The sequence below is a fragment of the Agelaius phoeniceus genome, chromosome 17 (assembly GCF_051311805.1).
Source record: "Agelaius phoeniceus isolate bAgePho1 chromosome 17, bAgePho1.hap1, whole genome shotgun sequence".
In the NCBI taxonomy this organism is placed as follows: Eukaryota; Metazoa; Chordata; class Aves; order Passeriformes; family Icteridae; genus Agelaius; species Agelaius phoeniceus.
In genome coordinates, this window is record NC_135281.1 from 8,796,756 (window position 1) to 8,809,521 (window position 12,766).

The following is a 12,766-nucleotide window of genomic DNA, read 5'->3' on the forward strand; positions in this document are numbered from 1 at the left end:
CTTCTCTCCATGGAGCCAATAAAAGGATAAAAGACTGGTTTTAATCAGCACCACCCATTGCAGGGGCCCACCCTGGACTAGGATTCTGGCAGGGTTTCACCAGCACTTCTGGTACCCAAGGTGCCACGTGCTGGCATCAGCACCTAGATATATATATATATATGGATATAGATAGATATATATATAAAATATAGATATATGTATATATATACACATATATATGTGTATGTATACATGTATACATACATATCTGTATTATACAGATGTATATAGATATATGTGTATATCAATATATACACACATACACACACATTACAATACTCATTGCACTTCTACTCATATTTACATTTTTCCACTTACTTTATGCAGACTTTTTTTTTTTATGAAAGAAAAATAACACGAGGCATTGTAAGACATGAAGTCACTGAGCCTTGCCCCAAATTAACAATGAAAAACACGTGTTTTGATAGATGCAATAAATCTTATTGACTTTATTACACATTGTATTTTAGGATCACTTTACATTCCTAGACAAAAAGAGATGATACAAATAAATATAAGCTGTAAAACTATGGACAGAACTATGGACAGGATCTTTTTCTACAGATCACCTAAGAGAAGGTGGAGGTGAGTGTATCTCCAAGGAGCTGAGAGTTGCCATTGACAGTTGTGCCCACAGAAGGATCCTGGGTCACCTCTTCAAAAAGAAAGGAGGCTGGAGAAGGCAGTAAGCACCTGGATCCCAGAGAGTCAACCCCCCACTGCACAGTGCAGAAGGCAGCACCAGCGTTCTCATTTCACTTCCATCTCTGTAGCTAATTATGGCTTTTGCAGGTTCTCTTTTCCAGTCTGTGTTTGAACACAGCAGGAACAGACCCCCAGGAATTCCACTGAACTTGTTAAAGACTGGTGCATATTGCCCAGCACAGACAGGAGAGAGGACAGGTCCAGGTACGCAGGTGTTTCACTGAAGCTCCAGCACTGTGTCTTCAGCCAGGACAGTTACACAGCCCCGACTGACTGAGCACTGCCTGCTCTGATCTGTATAAGGCACCAGGTGCCTGGCAGAGGTATGTGTTTTAGAAGATTCAAGCAGCATGCAAATATTTTTAAAAAGGCGCTAGACCTAAGTTAAGGATTTAAGAAAGTGCTTTAATTCCTATGCTTCAGTGTCTGGTGGCTTGCTCCCGGCCAACTCCTGCTCCATGCCACTTTTTTTTTTAAAAAAAGATCCCATTATACAGATCAGAGCAAAGACAATTCTGTTGAGTGTTAAACATTCCTATGAAGAAAAGGTGATGGTGCAAGGCTGTCCCAGGGCCTCCTCCAGGAGTCCAGCTGGATTTCCTGCCTTTGGTTAACCAGCAGGAAGCCCAGATGGTTCAGATAACACCAAAGAAGGGCAAACTCAGCAGGAATGTTTCTTAAAAGCTTCAACCCAGAGCTCAGTTTGTTTTGTACAGCTTAAGACAATGTATCTTAACATCAGTGCCACTGAGCATCTGGTGAGGGTTAAGTCCTTTGGAATGAGGATCCAAAGGCTTCTGTAACAGGCCCATGAATACACTGACCAAATCTCCACCAAGCCCCAATTTACATACAATGACTAAATATGCAGATTTATTCTTTTCCACTCTACTGAGTTTCTTTCACCTTGCTAATGAATTTCTACAGAGTTAAAAGCAGAGCCTTTCTGACACTGGCTCATCAACATGAAAACAGGTTTGCACTGCAGAGCTCCATGGTACCAGCCCTGCCACGAAGGCAGTTTCCAGCATATGAGTTTAATATAGAATAGAATTCCCTATGGGATAGTATCAACTGAGGAAAAATGTGCACATGTGCAGACACAGATGTGTCTGTGTACGCATTATTCACATAAAACATGTGTACATAGGTATGTACATAGACGTGGTTATATATTGTGCTGCTGTTTCAGGGTTTTAAACCTCCCCCCCCCCCCCCATTTAATTTCAATTCTCTGAGCACTTAAATACAATCATCTTTTAAAATGTCCTAGTACAGAAGATTATGTGCTGGAGAGAAAGAAGGAAGAGAGGGAAGAGAAGGTGATGTTATACTATGCAACAAAAGCCAGTTAAAAGGCTCTCTGGATATAAACAGTGCCTGGTGAAAATGAAGATTATGCTGGGTTTACATGTTCAGGTTGAAAGAAATTGGTCATGTGCCTGCTCTCTCAGTTATAAGTAAATCCCTCCTTCAAAAACTATTATATATATGTATGTGTGCATACATGTGTATACATTTATTAACCTTGTGGCCCAGGAAAGCAGTCCATGGAATGCAGCAGCCAAGTTGGTGTTTAGGGGGCCCACCTGGCTCACCTGGGCACCGTGCCTGCAGGATGCACAGGTGAGCTGTGCTGAGCACTCAGTTCCTCCTGCTCAGGGCGTCAGTAGAAAGGAGCTCTCCAGCCTGGATGAAGTCACTCCGTGGACACTTAAGGAGCACAAGGCAGAGTCCACACATCAGAGCATGTCTGCAGCCAGGCAAGTCCTCACACACTCACACGTGTCAGTCTGGAGGGAGTCATCAGTGAGGGAAAACAGGTAAAAATGTTCACAGGATGACAGCCAAGAGCAACCAGTAAAAGTAACATCCCAAGTCTCAATATACAGTGAACTAAAACTTACAAATGAGCTGTGGGACACTAGACAGGGACACCTTACTCTGTCCTTAGTGTGGAGTTCCACCTCCCCCTACCCTGCTACACGAGCCTGCTTTAGTCATAGGGCAGCTTTGCAATGAGACTGTCAAAAGCAGGAGTTCTCCCTCCCTTGTTTTCAAAGTAAAACCCCTGGAATTAACACCAGCTTCCATCACCAGCCTCAGTTAGGTAGGGTTCACTCCCAGCAGGCTCTGAGTGGGCTGGAAGGTGCAGAGAGAAAGCTGCTTAACATGGAACAGGTGAGGCACAAGAGGCACTGAATGCTAAACCTCCTTAGACACCAAGGGAAGGGACCAAACTCCCAGGAGTGCACTCAAAGGCAGCTCCAAGTTCCAGTGCTCTGCCCAGCTGAGAGTCTGAGCCTGGCAGGGAGACCTCTGAGCTAGTGCTACGTTTTCCATCAACAGTGGGAGGCATGAGAATATCGCCATATGCCATTAAAGATGTCATATGGACACTGGTTTTAAATGCCAGGGGTAAAGATGGAGGCAAGAGAGAGGAGGAAAGCTGTGGAGCTGACACTGGCATGCAGAGGTGTTCCTTGACAAGGTGGTTCCTGTTGGTATGGGTAAGGTCTGTAGGTCAGCTTAGAGGAGCTCTCACTTATGCCTGTAAACAAAGAAAGGACTTCAGATTCTACTGCTTCCTTTCTAGAGACCACAGAGTTGTTTTTGAGACCCCCTTCTGTCCTACAGCCCTGTGGGGAGGCACAGCTGTGTGGTGTTGAGGACACGCTGGCCACTGCCATCCTGCCTGAACCCCAGGTGGTGATGCCAGTCTCTCAAGCAGGAAGAGGAAGAACCATGCACCTTGTCGAGTTTGAACAGATCCTCTGCTTTTTAGCCTCTTTTGGCTCTCACTGTGGAGCTGCAGAGTGGTGGTTCTGTGGAGATGACTTTCAACTCTGTCTTCTCAGTGCCCAACAGCCAAAAAGCGCCGTGCAGCAGAAGGGCTGGTGCAGGAGGAGGACGGTGATGCTGTGAGGTGATCCCCATGCTTCCCATTGCTCCTAACACACTGTAACGTACCTCATGCATTTTTGATTTCCTAACTAAAATCCATTTCCCACAGAGGCCAAATGCTGAATTGCAAGCACGGATCTTCCCATGGCTCAGTGCCCCTGGACTGGCCCAAGTCAGTTAAACAGCAACAAGGCCATCTCCAGGGAAAGGGGCTGGAGGCTGGCCAGGAGCTCTCTCTGCAGGTTTGTCCTTGTCTCTGCTCCCAGAAGGTAAAGGCTGTTCCCTCCCTGGAGAGGAGTTGCTGGCTTTATTTTGGAACCAGCCCTCGTGACTGTGGGTAGAGCTGAGAAGTGGGGGTGCCTGATCCTGATGCAGATCCCACTGATTTCCTTCCAGTTTTCGGTCTGAAGAAGCAAAAATGAAAATATAAACAAGAAAACTTCTAACAATGTCACCTGCCTTTCCAAAATTAATCTGCAAAAAGCTGATTTTTTTTTTAACTAGAGTTATTCTCTAATAAAGTTTCAGCTTTTTCTTTTGTCCTATGCCCTACACCCTGAAAGAAGGTTGTAGCAAGGTGGGGGTTGGCCTCTTCTCCCAAGTAGAAAGCGACAGGCCAAGGTGAAACAGCCTCAAGTTCTACAAAGGGAGGTTGAGGCTGGATAGGGGGAAAAATCTCTTCACTGTAAGAGTGCTTGAGCCCTGGCACAGGCAGCTCAGGGCAGGGCTGGGATCTCCATCCCCTGCAGTGCTCAAAAAGTGAGTAGATGTGGCACATCAAGATAAGGTTTAGTAGCACGGTGGGGATTCAGCTGGAGGCTGGACTCAAATCTTAAAGGTCTTTTCCAACCTTAATGATTCTATGTTCCTTTTTCTCTCTGCTTTACTATGAAGCTCAGCTTCACTTCACTGACAAATGCTGACCGACAGCACCTTTACTTGCACCTCTCCTGTGGGCCAATCTGCTCAGGGAAAGCCCAACTCACCTGGGTTTTGATTTTTTATTTGAAGAGCTCTCAAAGGTTGAGGCATCCACTTGAATTTCATCTTCATCCTGCAGAGCTGCTTCCAGAGCTGCCTGAACCTTGGGAGCAATGGCTGGACCTTCATAATTCCTCGTCGTCCGGCTGGGCGCATCCAATTCCAGTAACACGATGTTCTCTGCCTGAGACAGGAAAAGCAGAATCAAAGTCTCCATGTTTTCACACAAACTGTTACTTTGCCCTCCAGAAACTTAATCTGAGGTACTTTATAAATGTATGCCGGGCACTACAAATTTACATCTCAAAGAAGAACACCCAATCCCCTCTGGAATTCGCATTCCCCTGATCACAGGGTGAAGAGGCAAAGGTTCAACCACATCTGGGCTTACCCTGTACCGAGCAGCTGTGTGATTCAGCATGGACGTCCTGGCATGCTGGCTCAGGGGCCTCTTGTACCCCACAGCAGATACTGGTCTTTTCATCATCTGCTGGTTACTAGAGAAAAACAGACTCAGGCTGTTATACCCTAAAACCAAAAGCTCCCCTTGGAGTTTATGAGCTACAACTCCTCTTGGAGTTTATGAGCTACGACATCTGCAAATTCCATGCAGAAATCTGTTTCAACACAGCAGAAACCACCCAGGCTGCATTTGTAGGAGCAGGAAAGAAATATGATAGGAATGCACCGCTACTTTAAGGGTGAATGCACTATTACATGTATTTTACATAATATTATTGGGTTTGCCTGTTAGAAAAATCATAATCTCTCAAGAATTCCCCAAACTGTACATTCATATTTTATAGCACCTATTGAGAGGAATAAATTGATTTGTTTTATCTTATTTTATTACACATCAAGAAGCTGTGAACTCCAGAGGGTTAGTTTAAATCCCCAATTCAATCCCTCTTTTGTTCTTGACAGCTAGAGGGTTTCCTGTGACCTGTAATTCCATCCCAAGAGCAGAAATACACTCACTCCAGACGGGTTATGGGATGTAGTTTCCAGTTGTCTTCCTCTTCATCAAGGAATGCTCTGTTCATGATCTTATTCTTTTCTTCCAAGGGAATAAAGTTTTCAATAATCAGGTGCCTACATGCAACCACAAAAATGAGAAATATACAAGAAACATAATTAGCAATGACTTTCCTCACTGCTCCTCTCCCACTGATGTAATACAACCCTAGAAAAGGAGGAATGGTTTAGTTTTCTCGTGGTTAAATCTTATTCCACAATTATGTGCATGGCAGTCCCTCCACTCCCTGCCCCAAGACACCCTCTCTGTTACAGTTAATAGCTTACTTAAGTGATGGGGCTTACTTGAGCTTCAGTTCCCTGGTGAGTTCATTCTGGGTCTGTTCCATTTCCTGGCGCCCCTTGATGTGCTCTTCTTGGAGATCATGGATCTCTGCCTTCACAGCTTGCAGCTTGGAAAATAACTGGACACACAACAAGAGCCAAAATCCATCACTTGCCAAAGCTCCTCTCACTTTCACACAGAAGTTGATTTTATTCCCAGCCTGGCAGACAGGAAATCATTTTCTTTTTACCTTTTTGAGTTTTTTGGTCTTTATGTCCACCTCTTGCTGAAGAGAACTGTAGGTCTCCTTCAGCTCAAGTGTTTCCTCATCCTGACTCTCCATCTGTTGCTGGATTTCTCGCTCCCGACGTTTCTGAAGAATGTGAAAATATGGCATTAAAAGCCTCAATTACCTTGTCACCTCCAGCTGACACACATGAAACCAAGGCTCAGGGTGGATTTCCAGTTCTTCATATCTCTTGCCATAGAAATACCAGAAACACCTTATTTGTCCTTATTTTGCTATTAAAATCAGATAGTGTGAACAAGGCTCAAGCTTCAACTAAAGGAATCAAATGCCACTTTTAGATTATTTTTTCTTTCCTTTTTATCAGTTTGTACTGCTTACTGTATTTAAGAATCACCAACAAAATTTGCATTAACAGAAAATAAACTTTTAGCACAGAGTAAAGACTCCTCCCTTGAGCTAAAGACTAAACTAGTACTCTTTAAAGTCTTGCAAATATTTCTTCACTTACAAACAGCTCCAATCAAGATAGGAGGTAAATCTTTATCATGAAGAACTAGAAGAAAACTTTTATAAACCTTCTTTACATATTTCAAATAATGACAAATATTACACAAGCCCTTCCCCCTTCTTTTCAATAAATTATTGCCATTAAACCAATTCTAGTGTTAACCCTGGGAAAATTTTCTGGTAATTTCCCTGACACAATGTTTTACAAAAGTTCAGCAGCAAGGCTTTATATACAAAATAACAAATCTCCTTCCTTGTACCTGTTCTGCAATTTCCTGTCGTTTCTGTTCCAGGATTTTCTGCTGTTCATTTGTGTGATCCACAATATTTTTCCCTCCCACCAGCAGCTTGCTTTCCATTGTCTGAAAAGAAAAACCAGGGTCAGAAATTTCTCTCAGTGACTACAGAGGGTAACTTTCTCTTCTATGGATACAACTTCTCCAGGTTTTATTTAACCTTCTCTTTCAAGGCAGCTGCTACAGGAATCACTATTTCTTAAAATTCCTATAAAACTGTGGGATTAATGCAACAGTAACTTGTTTAGAATAAGGCACCACTGCAATGTGCGGCAAAGCTGGAGAACCAAAATGTGTGTTCCCTTGTAAATAACTTAATGACCTGTGACAGAAGGAAACATTTTTAGTGCCACAGCTTGTGAAAAGATGCATTGTCTTTTTCTGTGCCAATTGCTTAAGATCAGTACAGAAGAACAATGAAACAACTCATGAATATTGAAATATGTGATTAATGGTGGAAATTTCAACTTCTCGCTAGAAATGGTTTATTTTAAAATCTTCCAACCTAAACACAAATCACTATCCTGGAAACTTTCTGTGAAATATCTTTCCAAATTGGGAAACCCTTTCTTTTCCCCACAGCCTAAGGAAATTGCTTTCAAAGGGTATGACCAGGAAGAATTCTACCTTGATTTTAGCACTCAGCATCTCTGTTGCTTCTTTCTCTCGCTTCAGGTCCTCCATTTTCTTCTCCTTCTCCTTCAGCAGCCTCATCTTTTCTTCTGCTACCAAGCTGTGATCCTCGACTATAGCTTTCTTCTCAATCTCCAGCTTTTCTTGTTGCTCCCTCCAATAGTCATCTTTGTCATCTCCTTCATCCTCACCCTCTTCAGTGTCCTCCTCCTCTTCCCCACCCTCCCTCCTCCTTTCCCTCCTCTTTCTTTTGCCAATAGACCGTTTTTCCAACTGTGCCTTGAGTCGAGCAATCTCTTCCTGGAATTCCCGAAGCAGAGCCTCCTTTGGATCCTCGTTCACCTGTGGCTTGTTCTTGATGTTTTTGGCACGGTTGGCATATCTCAGTGTGGTCAGGGTCTCCTCTACATTGTAAGAGGCAGGGCCTATATTGGCCACCATCACAGTTTTGGCATTGCCACCTAATGAATCCTGAAGCAGCCTGGTCAGCTTGGAGTCCCGGTAGGGAATGTGCGTGCTTTTGCCATCTACCAGGGCAGAGATAACGTTGCCCAAAGCTGAGAGGGACAGGTTGATTTTGGTGGCTTCCTTCAGCCTTTCCCCCTGTGCTCCAGTCTTTGCCTGCCGCTCGCTGCCTGCCAGGTCCACCAGGTTGAGCTTCCCCACACGGATGTGGTTCTCTCCATCCAGCCCCAGCTCGCTGCACTCGATCGTGATCTGGAAGATGGCGTGAGACCGAGAGCTGTGCTCGTTCATGTTGGTGGCACCAACTGAGCGGTTCTGGTTTCCCAGATTCATGATGTGCTCTATCTCTTTGACGCTTTTCGTGACAATGGTGGTCAAATCCTTAACAAAAACCCCCGTGTCTGGTCTCTCCTTCAACTCCAGCCGCTTGGACTGATCCTTTGATAACAAGTCTCTGATTTCTTCTTGGTATATTTCCAAGTAAGACGCTCTAACTAAGTATTGCTGATTTTGAGATCTAGAGATGTGGGTGAAGATGTGCTCGAATGAATTGGGGATGACCCCTCTCTTTTCGGGATCACCACGCACCCCTTCCATTGTGTATGTTTTCCCTGTCCCAGTCTGCCCATAGGCAAAGATTGTCCCATTAAACCCTTGCAGAACAGAGTCCACGAGAGGTCTGAAGGTCTCATCGTAGAGCTCGACCTGTTTGGAATTCCAATCATACACAGCATCAAAGGTGAACGTTTTAGGCAGTTCATGAGATGACCCCCGTGGATTCTTCACTGAGACCTGCCCTAACTTGACATCCACGTTGACAACCTTCTCATAGGAAGCAGTTTGCTCCTTGCTGTTCATGGGCCGGCAGCGCACGACCACCCGCACGGACTCGGAGCTCTTTGCCTTGGACATGACGGCGGGGCTGTGCCTGCTGTGATCCTGCTGGTGGATGATCCCCTGCTACACACCTGGAACAAAAACAAAGCAGGGATGTCTGAAGGCAGTTTTCTGCAGGGGACAGCTTTTCACAAAGCCAAAGACTCGCCTCATCAATTTGAGCAGCATTTTGCATTCATTAAGTTGCAAGGGGTTTTGAAATACTAAAATAATGTACAACATGAAAACCCTGTAAAGGCCTGAACTGAGACAGAATTATTTTACCAAAGGCTGTGCATGAAATGGCATCATTTCTACAAGCTCTGCCGCAAAAATTCATCATCAGATCACATCTTTACAGCTGGTAAACATCACTTTCTTGACCCTTAAAAATAACAATAAACCTTTTTAAACTATTTATGAAAATAATACTTTGCCATTCATTTTCTTTGCAGTCACGCCTTTGTTTTAAATCTCCCATTTTGAAACTCTAGTACAGCCTTGCTCTCTCTGGAGCACAAGTCTGCTATTATCTTTTCTTTTGGCAATAAACTTTTATCAGGATTCCCCACAAAAGCCAGCCCTGCTCAGCTACACTTACCTACTGACATCACTCCTGCTCTGGTGTTCCAATTGCATCAGGTCTACAGGACTCACCATCAACCTAAACTCATGTTGCATAAACCCAGATCACAGATCCAACTCCTTCATGAATCTGGGTAGAGAGGGAGGACACACTGGTGCATCCTCCAGTCATCACCAAGATGAGCTGCCTTTGAAAATAGAGCAAGGAGCCTGTGTTCCTAAACTGCTAAAGCAGTCACTGCTAAAATCTGACACAGCAGATCTCAGTGGCACAACTTGGAGAATGCAATGCAATTTCTAATAACCCTTTTTATTTCCAAAATATCTTCCAAGAAGAGCCCTGAGGTCCCTTTGCCAACTAGAACTAAGTGTAAAACTGATACACACAGGGAAGCCCAGGCAGTGCTGGCACAGGTTCAGGTGTGGCCTCCTTGGGATGTGTTCACTGCTCCCTTCCCAGCCGGATCAGCAGGAAACAGGGATTTTTGTCTAATTGTTTTTCACTTGATAATTGCATGTCTCAGGAGAGCTTCTCCAACAAGGTGGCAGAGAACTGCAGGGCCAGAGCTATTGGATGGAAAAGGAAGCACAATTCCAGCCCAATATACAGACAGTCAGACTGGCAAAAAGTAAAAGAGAAGTAACAGATAAACATGGTTAAGAATTGTACAGAAACCTCAGTATGGCCTTGGGAATTTCCTCAGGTCTGTGGGGGGAAACTCTTTGCTTCTCACTCTTCCCATAAAAGCACTGAACTGGACGCTCATTCAGAATTCACCCTGCACAGTGAGTTCAAATTGTTACAGGAATTTGGGGTAGCTACTGAATAAAACCATTTCCCTCCTAACTGACAGCTCCAGATAAAGGTGCCCTTCCTGTCTGACCCATAGCAAACACGAATTCTGGAGCACAAACACAGAAAGAATAAGTGAAATGAGGACAAATCTTGGCAGAATCACAAAGAACAACTCTCCCTCTGTTCATCCTGAGGACTTGTATACATTAACACACGCTTCCCCTTCCACAGCTCCGAGAGACATTCCAGTAATTCAAGTTCACAAGAGACAATTTTCTGACAAGGTCACATGACAACTATCTGCATGTTCACACTGGCAAATACTCCAGTTAGGCACAAGTTCTGACAAGGAGAGCATGGATTTATTTTATATATTGAATATCTAAAATACTATTCTGATGAGAAGTGCCGCTTTTGTAAGCAGCTATGACAAATATTACATGATCAGAGTTAAGTTAGTCTTGCCAGAGCTACACCTTGAACAAAAATTAGTTGCACATTTGCTGCTCCTCTGGGTGTACCTCCTCACCATCAGCTTTTGACACCTTTCCCCACTTCACTTGCAAGTCTCTTTTTATAGTCACAAACAACTGGTTTTACCCCTGATGTGGGCTATTTTCATAACAACCCATCCTGAATCATCTCCAATTATTTTAGCTACTGTGGTGAAGTTTACTGGAAGCATAACAAATTATGGTTCTTCTCAGATTTATCCAAGTGTGTAACTGGAAAATAAAACCAATTAGCTGGCAGTGTTCGTATTCCCCAGAAACTCCTGGGCAATGTTTGAACTGCCAGAGTAGCTGGACATGAATGGCCAGAAAGCTGGGAATGCTGCCGTGCCAGCCGCTCTTCTCCATCAAAGATGGGAATTTTTTCATGAAATTAGTTCAGCCTAAAGTGACCTGGGCCAGGTCCCTGCAAGTCAAGGTCAAGGTCAAGGTTGAGATGGATGCACTTGCAAATGTGTCCCTGGCGACCAAGAAGGGAGGATGGGCAGAAATTGAAGCATTTTTATTTATTTCAGTCAACACAAAGTTTATGCCTGAAAAAATGAGCAATGCCACAACCTGAATACAAACTGGGGCAACCACTTTTCCTCAGAAACTTGCAGGATTGGAAGGTGCTGTCTTGGACAGCTGTGCCCACCTATGCCACCTGTCCTGACAGGTGATATCCAGAAGCTGCTCTGCCTCCTGCCTTAAACACCTCTGCCCAAACCTTTCCCTTGCATCTCCGCACATCTCGAGGTACCACTCAAAACATTCCATTGCATCTCGCCATTCAAATCTTTCAAATATTTGTGGTTTCATAATGTCACGGTTGAATTGTGTCCTTCCCTCCCTCCCAAGCCAAACCACCCTTGGCGCTGCTGTTTTCCTCTCGCCTCCCTGCCAAACGCTCCGCAGGCCGGGCAGGACATCCCGGTGCTGCCGCTGGAGCCGGGCCGGCGGTGCCACCTGCGAGCCCTGATTCCACTCGGCGTCTGGGGTCACCTGTGGTCACCCGTCACCGCTGTCGCCTCAGCACGGCACCCCACCGGTGTTCCCTCCCCCGGCGAGCCGCGGATTCACCCGAGCATCACCCACCGCCCTCGCGGCTGCGGCACCGGGCGCTGCAGGGAGGGGACCCGGGGACAGCGGGGAGAGGGGGAAGGACCGCGGGGGAGAAGCACCGGGAGCGGGGGACACCCACCCGAACGGGGCCACCCGCCCGCGGCATCGCCCCCGCAGCCCGGCCGCGGGCGGGTCCCGCCGCCTCCCGCGCCCGCTGCCCCGGCCGTGCCCACGGCTGGCACCGGGAGCACCGGGAGCACCGGGCTGGCAGCGGCCCGCGGTGTGCCAGCCCGGGGGGGTGGGGGATGCTCGGGGCGGGGTGCGGGCGCGGTGCGGGGCCAGGCCGGACTCACCTGCGCCGTCACCATGGAGCCGCCCGGGCGCTCCTCCCGCGGCCCCGGAAGCGGCGCGGCCGCTCCGCCCGCCCGTGACGCGCTTCCCTGGCAACGGGCGCGCCCGCCCCGCGCCGCCCGGCCCGGATGGGCCCGCACAAAGGAGCCCCGCCGCGGGCATCCCGCACACCGCCAATCCCGAAAATGCCGGCATTGCCCCAGCCCGGAAAAAGGAGCCCCGCCGCGGGCATCCCGCACACCGCCAATCCCGAAAATGCCGGCATTGCCCCAGCCCGCACAAAGGAGCCCCGCCGCGGGCATCCCGCACACCGCCAATCCCGAAAATGCCGGCATTGCCCCAGCCCGGACAAAGGAGCCCCGCCGCGGGCATCCCGCACACCGCCAATCCCGAAAATGCCGGGATTGCCCCAGCCCGCACAAAGGAGCCCCGCCGCGGGCATCCCGCACACGCCAATCCCGAAAATGCCGGCATTGCCCCAGCCGGGTGGGTCTCAGCCGCAGCCAGGCTGGGGTTTTT

The 12,766-nt window shown here is 46.8% G+C and overlaps 1 protein-coding gene across 1 annotated transcript; it reads right to left on the reverse strand.

Moving 5' to 3' along the window:
• Positions 1 to 461: 461 nt before the first annotated feature.
• On the reverse strand, positions 462 to 12,344 carry KIF3B (kinesin family member 3B). The gene is made up of 9 exons (XM_054644651.2): positions 12,250 to 12,344; positions 7,613 to 9,051; positions 6,950 to 7,051; positions 6,183 to 6,305; positions 5,953 to 6,071; positions 5,611 to 5,724; positions 5,024 to 5,129; positions 4,638 to 4,816; positions 462 to 4,055 (listed from the first exon to the last, which is right to left on the reverse strand). Exons 2-9 carry the CDS (start codon positions 8,993 to 8,995, stop codon positions 3,959 to 3,961), a joined length of 2,223 nt encoding a protein of 740 aa, XP_054500626.1. The 5' UTR covers positions 8,996 to 9,051; positions 12,250 to 12,344; the 3' UTR covers positions 462 to 3,958.
• Between the last annotated feature and the right edge of the window lie 422 nt (positions 12,345 to 12,766).